Source organism: Melitaea cinxia, chromosome 25 (assembly GCF_905220565.1).
Source record: "Melitaea cinxia chromosome 25, ilMelCinx1.1, whole genome shotgun sequence".
Lineage (NCBI taxonomy): Eukaryota > Metazoa > Arthropoda > Insecta > Lepidoptera > Nymphalidae > Melitaea > Melitaea cinxia.
The window spans coordinates 2,131,386-2,152,802 of NC_059418.1; the positions used below are offsets into that span (position 1 = coordinate 2,131,386).

The 21,417-nt window shown below is 35.3% G+C and overlaps 1 protein-coding gene across 1 annotated transcript in view; it reads right to left on the bottom strand.

The window, feature by feature from the left end:
* LOC123665812 (endoplasmic reticulum membrane sensor NFE2L1-like) overlaps nucleotides 1-20,557 on the bottom strand; it is a 135,749-nt gene extending 115,192 nt beyond the window's left edge. Inside the window, exons 1-4 of the mRNA XM_045600050.1 lie at nucleotides 19,484-20,557; nucleotides 7,407-7,481; nucleotides 5,515-5,655; nucleotides 4,926-4,971 (exon numbers count right to left, since the gene is read on the bottom strand). Coding sequence (XP_045456006.1) covers nucleotides 4,926-4,971; nucleotides 5,515-5,655; nucleotides 7,407-7,481; nucleotides 19,484-20,557 — 1,336 coding nt within the window. The remainder of the gene's footprint in view (nucleotides 1-4,925; nucleotides 4,972-5,514; nucleotides 5,656-7,406; nucleotides 7,482-19,483) is intronic.
* Between the last annotated feature and the right edge of the window lie 860 nt (nucleotides 20,558-21,417).

Genomic DNA, 21,417 nt, shown 5'->3' on the forward strand with positions numbered 1-21,417 from the left:
GTGTGTACTTATGTATGCACGTAAGAAGTTATACTTCGTTGGCTAGCTAACTTCACGTTGCTAACTTCTTCGTTGACTAGCTAACTTCAGGGCGTCGGTTTTGTGCGACGATGAGCGCGCATCGTAAAGAATGTTCCTCATCATGAAATATAACTTCAACAAAACTAATTAATTAAAAGAAATATAATTTAAATTCATACAATCACAATTTAAAAATGCTTGAAGCCTTGAAATATAGTAATACTAGCTGACCCCGCAAACGTTTCTTTGCCATATATGTTATTAACTCGCTTAATCCCCCCCCCCTATAACTTAGGGGTATGAAAAATAGATGTTGGCCGATTCTCAGACCTACCCGATATGCCCACAAAATTTTATTAAAATCGGTCGAGCCGTTTCGGAGGAGTTCAATGAACACCATGACACGAGAATTTTATATATTAGATTTGATTTACACTTTTAAACAAATATAGACGAAAATAAATAATTATTTACGAGTACCAAAATACGGAATTAAAACGCCGTTCATACCGCCACCGATCCGGGCAATACAAGGCCACCCCTTAGATACCCACCCCTAAATTGATTGTATCATGCCACCCCTATGTAGGGGATGCGCCCTTAGTTACTTGCCCTTTGTGAATAATTATATGTATGTAACTTATCTTTGTTATGACGTATATCGTATATAGTGAAATAAATTTATCCGTTAAACGGTAGGTATATAATAAAATAATTGTGTTTGCAGACAAACGAAAAAAAAACCGACTTCAATTACATCGACAAGTAATACAACGTAGATCGACGAAAAAATAGTCAAGTACGCGTTCACTACGCGTTATCAAAGATTACTCAAAAAGTAGTTATCAGATCTCGATAAAATTTAAATGTGACCACATGATGAACATCAGCTTTTCATTAAATTAAAAATTATCAAAATCGAAACACCCAGTAAAAAGTTATTGCGGATTTTCGAGAGTTTCCCTCGATTTCTCTGGGATCCCATCATCATATCCTGGTTTTCTTATCATGGTACTAAACTAGGGATATCTCCTTTCCAACAAAAAAAGAATTATCAAAATCGGTATATCCAGTAAAAAGCTATGCGATATAATACAACGTAGGTCGACGAAAAAAGCGTCAAGTAAAAACGCATTATTAGATATAACTCGAAAAGTAGTTGTTAGATCTCAAATAAATTTAAATGGGACCAATTGACACGGACCACCTTTCGATTAAAAAAATTTTTGAAAAGAAAAAAAAATACAGTCGAATTGAGAACCTCCTCCTTTTTTGCAAGTCGGTTAATAAAATAAAATTGATGGAAACAATTCTTGTACCTTATAACCTATACTAATATTATAAAGCTGAATAATTTGTTAGTTTGTTTGTTTGAACGCGCTAATCGCAGAAACTAATGGTCCGATTTGAAAAATTATTTCAGTGTTAGATAGCCCATTTATGGAGGAAGGCTATAGGCTATATATCATCACGCTAAGATCAATAGGAGCACTAATGAAGAATGATTCAAAATCGGGGTTTTCTTTTTCCTTTCGAGAGCTTCCGCTGCGTGCGCTGCATAAACAGTTAATGTTTCGCAAAAATCATGTCTGACACAATTGTTACTATTTCTACGCGGGCGAAGTCGCGGGTAGAAGCTAGTTTAAAATAAGTAATTTATTAGTTGAAGTGAAACAATTTTAAAGGTTAAGGCCTGCTGATAATTTATTAAAAAACTATAGTTGTGCCTGCAATTTCGTCCGCGTATTGGGTATTTACATCTTCGTGATTCTTTAACTTGGCATAACTTTTTTATTTATAAACCGATTGACATGAAACAAACACTACATTTTAAATGAAGTTTACCATAATATATTAGCGAAAATCACATCTAAATCGGATAAGCCGCTCCCGAGATTAGCGTGCACAAGCGCACAGACAAACAGACAAGAATTCTAACAATCGTTGTTTTGGGTGCTATTTGCATTGATAAAGGTCCCAATATTTTTTTCTTACATATCTTCCATGAACAGACAGCGATCCGCTACGTTTTTATTATATGTATTGATTTATGCGGCAGTTATCAGCCACCTTACAGGTCTCGCAATGAGTTTATAAGTGGAATCGAGTATACGCGACGTATAATTTTAATGAATACTAGCTACAATATGCGACGTCACCCGCATAATATATGAATTACTATCAGTAACGAGAATTAAGATAATTTAATTGTAAATTTATTTAAATAAAACTAATCAAAAGCAATCAATAAAAGAAAAGTCGGTAAGGTTTTGCTAAGCGCTCGAGAACGACTGGATCCATTCGGTTGAATGTTTTTAAACGACTCTCAAAAAAGGAGGTTTTCAATTCACTGAGTGGACCGATTTCGATGAATTTTGTTTTAATCGAAAGGTGGTGCGTGTCATGTGTTCCTATTTACACTTAATTGAGATCTAACAAGTACTTTTAGAGTTATATCTAATAATGCGTATTTACTTGACTGCTTTTCCGTCACCCGACGTTGTATTAAGTCGCTTAAATTGTTATTTGGTTTATCGATTTCGATGATTCTTACTTTAATTGATAGATAATATTTGTCACGTAGTCTCTTTTAAATTTCATCGATATCTGATCACTAATTTGAGATTAATCTTTGATAACGCGTATTTACTTGACCATTTTTTCGTCGACCTACGTTGTATTACTTGTCGATGTAATTGAACTCAAACTATTTTTTTTTTTTATGTTTGCGAGCAAACACGATTAGTCTTAGTTTCCTAATACTCTTAGAAGATTCTTACGGTATGAATGATTAAGAATATCGCGCAGAAAGTAATAAAATGTTCAGAAAACTTGACGATTTATTCACACGTTTGACAGCTGACAGCTGACGAGACAGCACAACGTCGGTATTGTCAGAAAATTATTTAAAATCATAACGTCGGTATTGCCAAACAGTTATTTAAAATCCCTACATAGTATAAAACAAAGTCGCTTCCCGCTGTCTGTACGCTCAGATCTTTAAAACTACGCAACGGATTTTGATGAGGTTTTCTTAAATGAATGGAGCGATTAGGAAGGTATATATCCTACCGGCTGCGCCATGTATTGTTGTGGTTTATTTAGAATAAAATACTATTACTTTTAACACTATATTTTATTAGTGTATAAATATATTATCTAGTTATGAGCTAGTTATAAACATGTCTCTCTGTATTCCGGCTATATTTTATATGACAAGGACAACACTTTCGGCTGCGTTCAGGACAGCGTAAGGCTGCGTTCGCTATCGCTACAATATGTAGATTATAGTAGAGGAACACCGATAAATAATTTTTGCATCCAAGCCAGGGTAGGTCGGTAGTTACGAATATAAAACAGTTTTTTTTTTTTTAATTTATTTGAAATTAATTATTATTTTTTTGCATTAATACCTAGTATTAAGTACATATGGGTATTACATATACTTCATTAAAACATACATAGCCACATACATCTAATAAATAAAATTCTCATGTCGCGGTGTTTGTTGTTAAACTCCTCCAAAACGGCTTGACCGATTCCTATGAAATTTTGTGTGCATGGTGGGTAGGTCTGAGAATCGAACAACATATATTTTTCATCCCCCTAAATTAAGGGTAGTCTACCCCAAAAAAATTTTTTTAATGTTTAGACTTTAGATAAATTATTTATTTTTTATTTTATTATGATTTGGCGCTAAAAAATACATACAATTCTAAATTTTCACCCTTCTACCACCAACCTCTATTTTTAAATAGCGTTTAGCGGCAAAACAACGTTTGCCGAGTCAGCCAGTATATTTATAAATATTATAGTTATCAGCAAAGATATTTAGAGCTAGCTGATCTTCAACTATACTTCGACCTAGCGATCAATTCATATCATGGCATAGGCCTTTCCCCATATACGAGAAGGATCAGAACTTAATCAACCACTCTGCTCCAATGCGGGTTAGCGGATATGATCCCTACGCCATGAGTAACGATCGCTATCAGGTGTACATGATAACAACCGGGACCGACGGCTTAACGTGCTCTCCGAGGCACGGCGGGGTGGCCCACAAATACAAAAACCTAGAAATATAGCGCTCAAGATCCGCGCCGATACCAATAACACTCAAGCTACACTAGGGACATTAGTTTATCTTATTTATTGTAATACTAGCTGACCCGGTGAACTTCGTATCGCCTAACACAAACTTTATCGTATGGTATTAAAGTTCAAATTGACTTTTAAGTATTATCACAAATCTTTTGTATGGGAGTATAGAAAAGTGTTGTTTTTAGACTTTTTCAGGAAATTTAAAATTTTTTTTTTTAGAATTTTTCTCTCCGAATGGACCATCCTCGTACTTCAAGGAATATTTTAAAAAAAGAATTAGCGAAATCGGTCCAACCGTTCTCGAGTTTTGCGCTTAGCAACACATTCAGCGACTCATATTTATATTATAGAGATAATAAAGCCGAGGACATAATAGGAAGGTAATGTCTACCGAGACATTAGAAATTTTAAGTAACTTAATATGTTGATTATTTTGACTAAGTTAAGGTTGCACATAACACTGGGTATATTACCTAAGTTTGTAGTGTACCCAATGTTAAGATATAATTTTTTTATTTTATTGTTTGATTTTTTTTGCTGCCTTAACTTTTTTTTTATTATTGTCGAGTTATTTCTGTAATTGACATTATTTTGACTTTTTTTTTTTTTTTTTTTTTTTTTTTTCGTATATAGACTAGCGCTTGACTGCGATCTCACCTGATGGCAAGTGAAGATGCAGCCTAAGGTGGTGAAAAGTGAAAAGGTGGTGGTAAGTGTATATATATATATATATATATATATATCACCTTATGACAAAAAAAGGTAAAAAAAAAGTAAAAATATATGGTGTTATGAAGACTTACCGGTCTCGGTGTCCACGGTGTAAGAGAGGCCGGCCCATGGATCGTCCTGTTACACACACCATAAAAAATATAGCCTTAACCGACTTTTGTGAAAAGATAGTTCCTCTTTTAACTTATGCTTATTTATTTTTTAAAGTAAAACTTCTTTACGCACGCTTGACTTGGGGAGTAAGATCGTGAATGAGTGACGAAAAGTGTGATCGGGCGGGGCGAACGGAAGTCGAGATAGAGATATAAGTTAGATGGAGCTAAAGAAGTTTTACTTCAGTCGTGTGGTCTAAAGCATACTCGATGACTTTTTAATAACAATTTGTCTAGTATGTAACTTACTGACAACCTATCAGGAAGATTACAAGCAGGAGCTATGTGTAAATAATTGTATTTGCTCGCAAACGAAAAAAAAAAACCGACTACAATTACATCGACAAGTAATACAACGCAAGTAGACGGAAAAATAGTCAAGTAAATACGTTGTATTACTTGTTGATGTAATTGAAGTCGGTTTATTACCGTCAAAGTCAAAATAGGAACTATATTTTAACGACTTATCAAATTAGAGTTTAGTAAAATTATCGAAACTTCGCCTTACCTCTTTCTCATCTAGAAGAGACGCCTTCACCTTCTCGATCTCCTGAGTTTGGACCATCTCCTTCTGTATCTTCTCCTCAGCCGCCTTCAGCTCCTTGTCTATCTGGTCGTCCAGTTCAACCTTGGTGGCTTGGGGACCCTCCTGTTTTGGAGAAATTCTAATTAACCACTTGTTACTGGTCATATCAACTATAGTACGAGATTTTATGAAGCAACTTAGCTAAGTAAAAATTGATTCAGCATACATTAAGGTAGTGAACTGAAGTAGGAAACAGCAGGAATTTCCTGCTCAAAATATGGAGCAGCCCGACTGGGGATAGTACCTCGACCTTACAGAAGATCACAGCGTAATAAATACCGTTTTAAAGCAGTATTGTGTTCCTGTTGGTGAGTAAGGTGACCAGAGTTCATGTGGGGAATCCGACATGAACTCTGACAAGACTTCAAAAGCTATTTTTATAAAGATTTCAGTACCTCGACCTTACAGAAGATCACAGCTAAATAATAATGCTTTCAAGCAGTGTTGTGCTCCTGTTGGTAAGGTGACCAGAACTCCTGGGGAGAATTGGGGATATGGTCGGCAACGCACCTGCGATGCTTCTGGTGTTGCAGGCGTATATAAGTTACGGTAGTCGCTTATCATCAGGTGCGCCGTACGCTTGTTTGCCGACCTATTTATATTTATTTAAAATAAAATAAAACTACAGGAAATATCATGCAAGACTACCAATTTATACTACAATTATAAAGTTGAAAACTTTGTTTGTTTCAACGCGCTAATCAAAGATACTATTTGTTCGAATTGAATAAGACTTCTTGTCTTAGACAGCGCATTTACAGAGAAAGGCTCTAGACCGTGTAAAATTTTTTTTGTACATGTTTCCCCCCGAATCAACGTGGAATCACTGGAATGGCGAAATCACAGCGGGACACAGCTAGATAACTGTATTTTACTAATGATCTAACCGCAAAGGAAATATTAACTAAATTTAAGAATGTTATAGAGCTCCGTTTCTGTAACAGTGTTACGGACGAGTGTATAGGTACATAGGTGCAGGCCATCCTCACGTAGTTTATCGGATATCCGAACAATTCCAATTAATCCGAATAAGATATGGGATTTGGATATTTTCGGATCTCATATTTCTTTTAGCGAGATTGCCCTTAACTATTTTTTTATTTTTTTATTTGATAGTATCAAGCTCTTCACATTCACACATCATTCATCGTCATTTTTGGCGCGAACTTGTGGAGGCCATGTCCAGCAGTGGACTGCGATAGGCTGTGTGTGATTGCGACTGAAGCTCATCACATTACCATTAGATAATTCAAGACACCACTCTGGTGTAGTGGGGCGTGTGCCGAGCTGGTTGACAGCCGCGGTTGCGGGTTCGACTTCCGCTCGAGACGGATTTGTTTTTGTGCATATGTTTATTTCCGATCTGGCAAATAACGAAGTTTCTTGCCGATTCTTCTCTGCAGAATCTACATTCCGAATAGGTGGTAATCTTACTTTTATGAAAATAATCATTTTTAACCTTTAATCTGTAAAATGACGATTCGAAAGTGCTCTTGGGGCCTATTTGAATAAAGTTATTTTTGATTTTTGTTTTTTTTTTTTTTGAACCGTCATTGTGTGTCACTCCACCGTGCCTCGGAGAGCACGTTAAACCGTCTGTCCCGGTTGTTATCATGTACACCTGATAGCGAACGTTACTCATGTAGGGAATATATCCGCCAACCAGTAGTGGAGCAGCGTGGTGGATTAAGCTTTTATCCTTCTTCTACAAGAGAACGAGGCCTATAGGCCGGCCTAGAGGCGTAAAGGACAGCAGTGGATGTTGCAAGCTGAATCAATTAAGATAATGCTTGACAGATTTAGATGGTACTTACCGGCTGCACAGGGTCCTCGAGGGTGAATCCCATGTCCACATCCTGCTTCCACAGCACTTCGATGAGATCCATGTCCTGGGAATAGAAAAAATAAATAAAATAAATATTAATTTCTGGCAAATAAAAAATTTGTTAAGCAATCACCATTTTTAGTAATTAAAAAATACAATTATTATTGAATTTTATCAAAAATAATTAACTATTTGCAAAAATATATTTAAAGAACTTATTCCTGCAATGAAATTCCTAACCTCAATGCGTATTAATTGATTAATTATCAAAAACCTTTATATAAATAAAAAATATGTTAACAAATATATTTATTTAATATGTGTAAGACTGTGTTGTGTTTTCTGGACAAACAAAACGGTTATTGCGTGTAAATTTAAAGTAAGACATGCCATTTTAAAATGTTATAAATAAATAAATTAAATTGAAAAATTATTTTATAAAAATTGACATTAATTTACAAAGAGATTATCGAATTTTAGACGCTTAAGCAAATAAGCAAAAATTGTGTTGAAATACCTATGTATATTCATTTTGCAAAATGTCTCTCGACGATTTTTATCATACCTATAGAGATTTTGAAAGAGCATCGTAAGTATTAATAAAACGCCAAATAAGTTTTAAACTATAAATAAACAAAAATTTCGCTTAAATAGTGCTAATGTTGATATTTATACAATCTTGCACAAATAAATGTCTGTTACATTCATGCAATTAAGCATTAACTTTATTATGTATGTCTTATATTTATTGCAAAGATAAAAAATGTAATTTTATAAAAAAAAAAAAAAAAAAAAAAACTAAGGAAAAATACATTTAGTCATATCTTGGGGATAAATTTTAAAACAACAACATTTAGTCATAAGTCAAATATCTAAACGTCTAACACCATCTATTGAAAAATTTCGGAGCTTTTAATAAGCAATTACAAAAGGCGAACATATGGTACAGCGCCATCTATGATTACTTTGTTTACGTAAATTTGTTGCTACTGCTCAATAGATGGCGTTACAAGTAGTAGAATTATAATTTTTTTAACAATTACAAATTCAGAGAAATTCCAAAGATTACATTACAATACACGTTTGTTTTTTCTTATAGTGACAATTAAAACAAATTTATTGTTTTGTTATGATCAGTGCAAATGGCAAATTATTTAAAGCAGCTATTATTTGCATGGCAATATTGTATGCAAATTATTTAATAAGAAATTCTACTTTATACTACTCATGTTAAGAAATAATTATTCTTAGTGTATAAAGTGAAAAAAAAAGAAAAACGAGATTAATTTTCTAAGGATAAGAATATAAATCATCCTGTAGTCGATAGATGGCGCTGTGCGTAATTTAAAAATAACATTCTAGAAGCTTAGACTATGTTTGCTAGTTCATAACAAGGTCGCCCGCGGTCAAGGCGAGGCAAGGTTGAAATTTTACGTTTTTACGCCAAATATCCAAAAAAAATATATCGTTTTTCTTCTAAAACACGATTTATATACCAACACCTTTATTACTTAGTCGATTAAGTCGAAAATAGCTTACGTTCAGTCTGTTTCTTTTAGGATATTTTAAATTAGACTTTGTACCATTTACTTACGGTTAAAAACTGTTTACATGAAACGTGTTTCTTGATTTCAATGACCGATAAACGATATATAACAAGGTGTATGCATGTGTATCGAACGATTTCGAGTAGAATTAATTGATAATTTTAGTTACTTAAATGGCTATCGACTTAGAAATTACGTTTACTAGCTGTACCTAGTGACATACAATGAAAAATCAACCAATTCTAAATTTAGCGCCAAATCCTAATGACATGATATACTTATTTTTCGAAAGTTTTCGAAAATGGAAATGTATTGTATTTATATTACTCTTTATACGCAAAAACTATCAAACTAATTGTAATAAATCTCGGTATATACATAACTGGATATCACTACATAGTATAAAACAAAGTCGCTTCCCGTCTGTCTGTCCCTATGTATGTATTCTTAGATCTTTAAAACTGCGCAACGGATTTTGATGCGGTTTTTTTAAATAGATAAAGTAATTCAAGAGGAAGGTTTATATGTATAATACATGCAAAACATAGTAGAGGAACACTGATAGTTTTAGAGGTTTGTAACCTATATTTTGTTGTTGATAGTATCTAGCATAGCACCCGTGCGAAGCCGGGGCCGGTCGCTAGTCCAGAATAACACATAGACTACTTATTATCTCGACATTCCCACGAGAGATCGGAAATAACGCGGTAGAAAAAACCGCAAGGCGCTGCTAATGTAATCCACGTACATATTCTCTATTATAATAATAAAAAAAAAATTATTAAAAAAAAATTTAAATCTTCATTTTTAAACTACAAGCTGTGCACCGCGGTTTCACATGCGTTAATTTGAAAATAGCCTATAATAGCCTTCCTCGATAAATAGGCTATCTAACACTAAGAATTTTTCAAATCGGGCCAGTAATTCCTGAGATTAGCGTGTTCAAGCAAACAAACAAACTCTTCAGCTTTATAATATTAGCATAGATTTTTTTTCATGCTACTAGGATGGCAGCAAAGATAACGGTTCACCTGATGGTAAGCGATTACCTACCGACTCTACCTACATTACCACCAGAGCTCTAGACACCTTACCACAGAAACACAACAATGCTTGACAGCAGTATTATTTAGCTGTGATATACTATTATTCAATAATTAATTAATTTTAGTTAAGCTATTTTAGTATAGCTATACTGTGTGGCTACGGCATTAAAGAATATAGCCACCCCCTCTCTTCCCGTGGGTTTCGTAAGAGGCGACTAAGGGATAAAACAGTTCCACTACTACCTTAGAACTTAAAAAGCCGACGGATGGCGGGATAACCATGCAACTACTGGCAATGAAATACACAGGCCGTAGACGGGCAGCAGCGTCTTCGGTGCGACAAAGCCAGCCCTGCGGTCACAAATACGCCTGCCCAGCGTGGTGACTATGGGCAACACACTTGAGTTCATACCATTTTTGGCGTGAACTTGTGGAGGCCTATGTCCAGCAGTGGACTGTGATACGCTGAAATGATGATGACGATGATGAATGATAACGTAAAGCAGCCACCGATTCAGAATTCAGATTCCGTAGAGACGAATTAAAAAAAGTCAACAATTACTTTTTTTAAAGTAACTCAACTATTACAAATTTGGTCATATGACCAGCGTGCCAACCATAACCTATTCAATTATGATATTGATTTTTAATTCGTAAACTCTTAAGAAGTATTATTTTTAACCTATGTCTACATCTACTAGCGACCCACCCCGGCTTCGCACGGGTGCAATGCTGACACTAAATATACTACAGAATGTCTTTATTTATAGTGTGAAGCTTATAGTATTGTTATTAACATAATAACAACAACATTCAAATATGCGTCGTTAGATTACACGTTGTCACAGAATGCGTTGAAGAAATAAAGGTTCACTGCTCGTTCCCCATAGGTGATAGCGTGATAATATGTAGCCTATATGTTGACCAGACTTCTTAATAATACTCGTGACAAATTTAAAGTAAATCCATGCAGTACTTTTTTTTGTTTATCCCGGACATACATACAGACAAACTGACAAACAGACAAAAATTCTAAAAACTATATTTTTGGCTTCGGTATCGATTGTAGATCACACCCCAAGCATTCTTTAAAAAAAATATTCAATGTACAGTTTTAACTTTCCTACCATTTTATTATAGGTATGTATAGATATATTTATACGTGAAGCAAACACTTTGTTCCCCTTTTTACGAAAATTGCGCGGACGGAGGAGTATGAAATTTCGTACACTTATAGTTTATATAGACAAGGAGTGCAGAATTCTCATTTTTTTTAAATTATACATAAAAAGTACATTAAATCAATAAAAAAAAAAACATTACTCAAACTACCACGTATTTGACACACACACGCTTCTTATACTTTTTTGTTGATTGTCAGTCTGTAGTTTAATTGAAAAATTAAAAAAAAAAAACGTTCTTTATTTTCATAATTTTTTGTTTTTTTAATAAAATTTTTAATTATGGTCGAATTTCGACCTCTGGGCGACCACTAGTTATTATAAATATTTGCCATTACACTACGCAAATAATCGGTTATAATTGAAAAAAAAGGAACATAAAGTGATTAAAGAATAATAATAATTATAATAAAAATAATAAATAGTTTGTATTTCTATTTATTTTTTTAAGTTTTTCACATGCGGCCATTTCATTCTCTCTATATGCTGGTCTAAAAAGATTTTGTTAAGTATGTTTTTATAGTTTTTTTTTTTTATTTTTTTCTTTTAAATCCGATGGTAGATTATTTATTAGGAAAGGAATAATATAATCAAGCAGAAAAATTACTATGTCTATAGGGATTTGTAATGTTTGACTTGAAATATTTCTTATAAGTTTATTATGACTAAGTATAAGATCGCCTTTGCACTCGTATTAAGTTTGAATATTGAAATTTACATACATTTTGACTATTTATGTTGGTTTATATGAATACTAGTTGCCCGGACAGACTTTGTTCTGTCAATAGTTAATCTATACGAACAAACAAATTGGAGTGTCTGTTTGTAATATTAAAATAACCGCTTTTTACTATACGCATAAAACATTTTTTTTTTCAAATTTTGTCTGTCTGTCTGTCTATTCATTGTTCTGGCTAATCTCTGAAACGGCAGGACAGATTTTGACGTGACTTTCACTGGCAGCTGGTGTAATAAGGAATAACTTAGGCTACTTTTATTTTAGAAATTTAATTATTTTGTAACTCTGCGAACAGAACAAAGTTTTTTTTTTTTAATTCCACGTGGACGAAGTCGCGAGCACAGCTAGTTTAATAATATTTGCTCTGTTTATAACTTTTTTTTTTCTTCTTTATGTCACTAGGTCGGCAAACAAGCGTACGGCTCACCTGATGGTAAGCGATTACCGTAGCTTATAGACACCTGCAACACCAGAAGCATCGCAAGCGCGTTGCCGACCCAATCCCCAATCCCCCAGGAGCTCTGGTCACCTTACTCACCAACAGGAACACAATACTGCTTGAAAACAGTATTATTTAGCTGTGATCTTCTGTAAGGTCGAGGTACTACCCCAGTCGGGCTGCTCCATATTTTGAGCAGGAAATTCCTGCTGTGCCCTACCTCAGTTGAAACTAAGTCTCAAAGTGTTAATATTATATTTTGTAACTTCCTAGTTTTCAAATTAAATTGAATATTTAAAAGGTGAAGCATTTTTTAATCCAAACTATTTAAGAAACGCGCGAATGGTACAAAAACTTACGATGTAAGTAACACGCAAGTAATGATGCTAAGGTACAACAGTTTACTGACCTTTTAATTGTTAAAAAAAAAAAAAAACTTGAATTAACAATAAAGTATTCATTGAATTTAATTATTCGCTGACCCGACAGACGTCTCCTGTATGCGCATCGTCAAACATCAAGTTTAAATAATAGTTATTTTCCATTCCATTCAGCAAAATATATCATATCAGCTCACGGACAGCTGGGTTATAAGCCTCCCCTAATATTTCCACGACGTTCGGTCCTGGGCAGCACGCATCCATACTATCTAATATGTAAAATTCTCGTGTCGCGGTTTTTGTAGTTAAACTCCTCCGAAACGGCTTGACCGATTCTCATAAAATTTTGTGTGCATTTCGGGTAAATTATTATTTTTTTAATTTTTAGATAAATTATTTATTTTTTAGTTTATTATGATTTGACGTTAAAAAATACATACAGACCTATTTTTTCACCCTTCTACTACCAGCTCCTATGTTTAAATCGCGTTTAGCGGCAAGACAACGTTTGCCGAGTCAGCTAGGAAAATATATAAAAACTTGAAAGAAATTCGGTTACTTCAGTCGTTCTAGAGGAGAGTCTCCAACCTACCGATTTTTCGGCATTTCTACCGATATGGGCTTTGGCTTACCGAAATGCAACGATTTTTCCACGAATTTCCAATTTCTTGAATGATATCCCGAATTTTTTACCAATTTTACACTTCAAACATCAAATTAGGTTTGTTTTTATTTTTGAACGTCTTCGGTTCATTTTCTTTGGATGGGAAAATACACTATGGACTAATAATTGTGTTTGCTAGCAAACGAAAAAAAAAACCGACTTCAATTACATCGACAAGTAATAAAACGTAAATAGACGAATAAATTAACAAATTCACTAGTCGTCGTACGATTTTCGAGGGTTTCCCTCGATTTCTCTGGGATTCCATCATCAGATACTGGTTTCCTTATCATGGTACCACGCTTGGGATATCTCCTTTCCAACAAAAAAATAATTATCGAAATCGGTTCAGAAACAACTAAGTTATACCTGAACATACATACTTAAAAATTAATTTTGTATGTATTAACGGGTGGACCGATTTCGATGATTTTTGTTTTAATCGAAAGGTGGTGCGTGCCATTTGATCACATTTACACTTAATTGAGATCTAACAAATTCTTTTCGAGTTATATCTAATAATGCGTATTTGCTTGACTATTTTTTCGTTGACCTACGTTGTATTTTGCCGCATAACTTTTCACTGGGTGTACCGATTTTGATGATTTTTGTTTTAATCGAAATATGATGCTTGTCTTGTGTTTCCATTTAAATTTGATCGAGATCTGATGACTAGTTTTTAAGTAATCTTTGATAAAGCGGATTTACTTGACTATTTTGCATCTAATTACGTTGTATAACTTGTCGATGTAATTGAAGTCGGTTTTTTTTTTCGTTTGCTAGCTAATACAATTATTTTATCAGTTAACGAATTTGAGTTGTTTTGACATTTATTGTTTAAAAGATAAATAGTTTTATAATCTAATAGATTTATTGTCTTTTCAATAATATTTAAATATATACTTTGTCATTATCTATTAGAGTTGTTTCAATATCTTGATTTCAAGATTGTGAGTTATTTTTTACCGGTTACCGATAATGATATCAGACATTCATCTTATACCATTTTCCCTATCAAACTCCCCCCTCTCAGATATTATTATTCGCCACTTTTGAAACAAAAAGTCATAGCTTATCAGTTGAGGCGAACCCAAGATTTTGTATCTTGCTGACAAAGTTGCTGACAGTTTATCTGAAACTTATGTACCAGATAAAATGTCCTGAATAATCGGTGTAATTGCGGGTCAGTTTGCTAGGGTCACATCCCTAGTACCTATTTCTAGTTGAGCTCTGTCTGGGACCTCAGGTTAAACGCCTTAAGCGCAGACGGGCAACGCACTTTCGTACATCTGAATCAATATTTTTGGACATATAGGTACTTAATAAATTGCTTCATGGCGCAACGGTCACAGCACGGGTTTGTGACTGTTGCGCTGGCGGTCGCGGGGTCGATCCTCACACATGACAAACATTTGTATTGGCCATACAGATATTTGTTTGACCAGTACTTGTGAGCATGTTAAGCCATTCGGTCCCGGTTGTTATCATGTACACCTGATAGCGATCGTTACTCATAGTAGGGAATATATCCGCCAACCCGCATTGGAGCGGGGTGGTGGATTAAGCTCTGTTCCTTCTTCTCCACGTGGAAAGAAGCCTATGCCCAGCAGTGGGATATTACAGTCTGAAGCACACATATTACTGATACACTATCACAGACTTTAACAGAATTACGCAAAGGCTTTCATAGGGAGTGTTTTACACATAGTAAATATCTATACATATAATAAAATGGTAGGAAAGTCAAAACTGTACATTGAATATTTTTTTTAAAGAATACTTGGGGTGTGATCTACAATCGATACCGAAGCCAAAAATATAGTTTTTAGAATTTTTGTCTGTTTGTCTGTATGTATGTCCGGGATAAACTCAAAAAGTACTGCCCGGATTTACTTCAAATTTGGCACGAATATTACTAAGAAGTCTGGTCAACATATAGGCTACATATTATCACGCTATCACCTACGGGGAACGAGCAGTGAACCTTTATTTCTTCAACGCGTTCTGTAACAACGTGTAATCTAACGACGCATATTTGAATGTTGTTGTTATTATGTTAATAATAACCATGCTATAAGCTAGCTTCACACTATAAATAAAGACATTCTGTAGTATATTTAGTATCAGCATAGCACCCGTGCGAAGCCGAGGCGGGTCGCTAGTGATTAAATAAAACGCAATCAAAACATCGTGATAATTCTAGTTATAAAACTAGAATTATAATAATAATAATAATAATAATAATTTAAATTTAAATTATAATAATATAATAATAATATAAAGTATATACTTTATATTATTATATTAACTTTTAGACAATTGGGGCAGGTTCAACAGAGTTCAGGCGAGCGCGAACTGAAGGTCGCGAGTTCAAATCGGTGTTGACACTTTGAGAGCTACTACAGATGATTCTAAACTCTTTTATTTCTTTGTCTATACTTTACTTACGCTAAAATTCACGGTAAATGTTTTCTTACCTGAGTCATGCCACGATGTAATATAGCCTACATTACTTGAAGACTATTTGTGGCTTTTTATTTATTTTTTCCATATTTAAGTTTTGAACATATATAATAGCATAATCTAATATAGTATGTGGCGACGTAGGCTATATTAGACAAAGCAGTGTTGTAATGGGTATCAAGATTTTTCCTACTATCTTGTATAGATCCATACAAAATTTGAAGCCACAAATATCTTCACTACAAAATACAGCCTACTTCCTTATTTAATAAAATAATATGTTAAAATTATATAAATATTCAACAAACAGACAGACGATATACATATATAACTAAAGAATCAACTTGTATGTATGTCAGTCAATGTTTTGACCTGGTTTAAGTTTTGAGTACTATGACCCACTTTTTACTTGTTTTTGTATGGATTTACTAATAATCTAATATATAAAATTCTCGTGTCGCGGTGTTTGTAGTTAAACTCCTCCGAAACGGCTTGACCGATGAATCATGATCTCATGAAATTTTGTGTGCATATCGGGTAGGTCTGAGAATCGAACATCTATTTTTCATACCCCTAAGTTATAGGTGGGGTTAGGTTAGTTTGTGGCGAATACTAGCGCGATCCCATCTCGCCCCACCCAGGCGGATGACTGCTAACACGTGGTGGTTTTTAGTCAGTAGGAGTCTAACATAACCCTCTGGCGCCCCGCGCTGGAGGGTATCCATGATGGATTTTCCCCACGTAAAAAAAAGGGTTAGGTTATTGAGAAGGTTAATAAAATATATGGCAAATCTACGTTTGCGGGGTCAGCTAGTTGTAAAATAAAAAAGTGTGTGTGTCAGCTCCGACACGCGACTGAAGACTCCTATTCCTTAGGGGTCGACCATTCATCACGTGAGCTTTGCGGGGGGGGGGGGGCAGAAAATAATCACGAAATACTTCTGGACAATGCTTCTGGTTTTGCGAGCGTCTATATGCTACGATAACATTTTATCATCAGGTGAACCGTACACTTGTTTGCTGACATCACTACATAGTATATAAAACAAAGTCGCTTCCCGTTGTCTGTACGCTTAGATCTGTAAAACTACGCAACGGATTTTGATGCGGTTTTCTTTAGTATATAGAGTGATTCCAGAGGAAGGTTTATGTGTATAATACATGCATAATATAGTAGAGGAACACTGATAGTTTTAGAAGTTTCTAATATGATATCGTAAATAAACACATTTTTTTGCTTTCATCACATCAGCCTTTCGCATTCCACTACTGGACATAGGCCTCCACAAGTTCACGCCAAAAATGGCGTAAACTCGTGTGATTTGCCCATAGTCACCACGCTGGGCAGGCGGGTTAGTGACCGCAGGGCTGGCTTTATCGGACCGAAGACGCTGCTGCCCGTCTTCGGCCTGTGTATTTCAAAGCCAGCAGTTAGATGGTTATCCCGTCATCGATCAGCTTTTTAAGTTCCAAGGTAGTAGTGGAACTGTGTTATCCCTTAGTCACCTCTTACGACACCCACGGGAAGAGAGGGGGTAGCTATATTCTTTAATGCCGTAACTTTGCGTTTTTTGCGTTTACATTGCAAATATTTATTTTATATTTTACTAGCTGTACCCTTTGCATGTTACTACGCTTTTTTTTCGGTCGTACCAAGTCAGAAACCTTTGCGGGTTCATGCACAACACTTTGCTGAAGATCATGACATGATCAAATGAATAGTTTACGATACTATAAAGGACATACAGACAAACATTCATCTCTATATATATATAGAAGAAGATATTTAGTATCAGCATTGCACCCGTGCGAAGCCGGGGCGGGTCGCTAGTAGTCGTATAGAAACAAACCTGAAGTAAATGACTGATTACGAAATCTTTTAATGAAATGATAATATTTTATATACATACATGTATATGTACGTAATGATAAAACAGGCCATTCACATCGCGACGAACGCGGGACACGACCTTGACTGGTATTAGAAACGTCTTTACATCATTTTTCCTATTCGTTTACAAGTTTGATTACTTTTACCGACTTCGTTTAGAACTACATGCGGCCTGTGATTTCACACGCTTTAATTTAAGCAAAATAATTGTTTGCTAGCAAACGAAAAAAAAAAACCGACTTCAATTACATCGACAAGTAATACAACGTAAGTTGACGAAAAAAATTAAACGCACTAGTCGTCACTACGATTTTCGAGGGTTCCCTCTCGATTTCTCTGGGATTCCATCATCAGATCCTGGTTCCCTTATTATGGTACCACCCTCGGTATATCTTCTTTCCAACAAAAAAAAAAATCATAATCGGTTTATGATACCGAACATATATCGACTATTTTAATTTCCATGGTATATATTATTATTTTCTTTGATTTTTTTTTTTGGAACGCCAACAGCACAAGACATATATGAGTACAAATTGGACATTTCGACTTAGTCATTTACAGATATTCGCATATGGTTATTTAAATGATGAGACCATCAAACAATGACAATAAATCTACAAAACAAAACAAAATAAAATCCCTGAAGATGAAGAATGTTTCAGTATTTAAGAATTTGTTGCACCTAAAATTTTATTAATGAAGTGCAAACGTCACATTTCCTTCGACCTCCCTGCCCCCCATTGTCACATCTCGTCACGCTGAGCCCCCTCCCTGCCTCCTATTTGCGAACGTGTTTTATAGACGACCCCTTATTATGTCGTTAGGTCGTCCAGGTAGTTATCGTGGACACTTTTGTTAATATAAAAAAAAAAAACACAAAAGACACAAAAACTTCTCATATGATTATTACGTAACAAGCGCAAAACAACAAGAACCCCGAAACAATTAACACATACACACAAATATTTGTTGTTAAATTGTCGCAACAACAAACAATAATTATATCTGTAACCACTCGTAATAACATTTATAGGAAAATACTTAGTGTGGAAAATAAAATTTTAATATATTCATTACTCGCTGACCCGACAAACGTTGGCCTGTCTTGCGAACTACAAACTAAACAGCCAAACACGAGGTTTAAACAATCATAATATCTATACAAATAAATAAAACTGGAGTGTCTGTTTGTAATATTAAAATAACCGCATTTTACTAAATGCATATTGGATGTATACACGGTACATATACCAAAATACCATTTTTTTACAATTTTTGTCTGTCTGTCTGTTTGTTTCGGCTAATCTCTGAAACGGCTGGACCGATTTTGATAGGACTTTCACTGGCAGATAGCTGATATAGTAAGGAATAACTTAGACTACTTTCATTTTAGGAATTCATTTATTTTGCAAATCTGCGAACAGAACAAAGTTTTTTTTTTAATTCCACGTGGACGACAACTACAAACTACAAAACTACAAAGTGAACAATAACTGTTTTTTTTAATTTCCACGCGAACGAAGTCACGGTCACAGCTAGTTTTACTAAAAAATGAACAATTTTCTAATAAGTTTTCCTTAACTTTTCATAGCGTAAGAACAAGAAGGTATACGAAAACTTAAAAAAGAAAACCAAAGTAGTACAAACGTGCTTGTCTTAATAAATTTAAAGATTAATTTTTATTTTTATAGATTTAAGGGCTAAAACACTCACCTCTTGAGTCAGCTCATCACCGCTGTGATGACCCTCGTCCGGTTCCAACTTGACGTCTGGCATATCAGCTGATGATGATGATGTATCCATCTCACTCACACCACTCGAACTAGCTGACGTGAAACTCGTGCTAGCTCTTTCCCTCTTGACACCCAACACCAACTCCTCGTCAAACATTGGCGCCAACTCGTACACTTCTGTATCCAACGGCGTGTTCTCCAGAAGGTACTGTTCCAAGTTCTCCTGTTGCTGCTTGACGTCCAAATACTCCAGATCGTTCTTGAGCTCCTTGACATCATCGAACAGCTCCTCGTAATCCTGGAGGTCGGCCAGATTCTGGTGGAACACCGAATTCGGTTCACCGACTTCCAACTTTCCCGCTTTCGCAGAAAAGTACGGCACGAAATCGTCGATTGCATTATCGCTGTACAGATCGTCATCCTCTCTCTCCTTCTTGACCCTAACGACCAAATCTTCTTCGGAATCCTGCTCCTTCTTTATCTGCATCTCGTTTGGTATCAGGAACTCGTTGACATCGAAGGATCGACTGGATATCTCAGCGAATATATCAGACTCGGTGTGGTTCTGGAGGAAATCCGGCGACAACGTTACGACAGCGTCTGGCTGCTCCTGGACCTCCTCCTCGACCTTCACCTCCTGGGCGACGTTGTCGTCCGAGGAGACGTTATCCTGGTCATCGTGCGCCTCCTGAGGAAGCGCGGGGACGACTGTGTCCGTCGCAACGTTATTAAGCAAATACGTGTGTATTTGATTAAAATATATCCGGTCATTGTTCTGATAATTATTGTAACGACCGAGAGAGTTCAGTTCATCGAATAACTGCCTTTCGTAGTTCATCAGAATATGGTCTAAGGACTTAGGGTGGACGAATCTAGGTCGAATCAGCGTCCTGGACTCCTGCTCCAGCGACCAGTCCGATCCATTCGATATGTGGAGGCCAGCTAGCTGCTGGGTTTCCAGTTCGAAGTATTCTTCTGGATTCGCTTTAAGCAAGCTGAGGACCAGAGCCAGGCGCAGGAGCTCGTCCCCGTATAGTTTCTTTAAGGCTATCATTTCCGCGGTTGTTGCTAACTTATTTTTATTCAGTCTTTGTATGCTTGAGCACTAAAATAATGAGATCATAACTTAATAAATTTTAATTTTATATCACTGAGCTAGTCAAGTCCGTGTTTGTTTAGTATGTTTCTTTTGTTTGTGTTTCTCTTCGGTTTTCCTTTTGCGTTTGTCCGGTGACATCTTGTCGCACTGTCACGACTTTCCGAAAACGCGACAAAACGTATACGAAGACATTTCGATTGGAAACATTGTCACTGAGTCACTAGGTATGATTTTTAGTTTTTTGGCGTAACACCAGCTACGTATCCTGGAAACTATGAACGAACTACGTACAACGGTCTCGAACAAAGACTATGATAACAATACATACACATATATAAATGATAAACACTTAAAAAAAAACTCACTTATACATGCACATGTTAAAATACTTTCAACGTTCGGAATTTATTAACATTTGACATCGATTTATAAATACGATTCGATTCAAATACTAATTAAAAACCGCAAAAAAAAGAAAAACTTTACAAAGTATAAATTACTTTACTAATATATTATTTACGTTATTAAAACCTATTATTTCAAGACAAGGTGAGACAAATTTGCGCGTTTTTGAGAAACAGTCTCGCGACGCGCGCGCGCCCTGACGCTTCGCTCACAACTGCGAAAATACAGACAAGGCGGTTAATGGCCTTTACTCCGAGTGGAGACAATAATATTCTTATTTCCATTTCAATTTTTTAAAACTTACTTATAAAGTATTTCGACTCGTATAATATACTGACAAAATTAATACATACTATAACTACAGGTACTGTCTTGCAACGCTTAACTTTTTAATTATTAATTGATTGTAT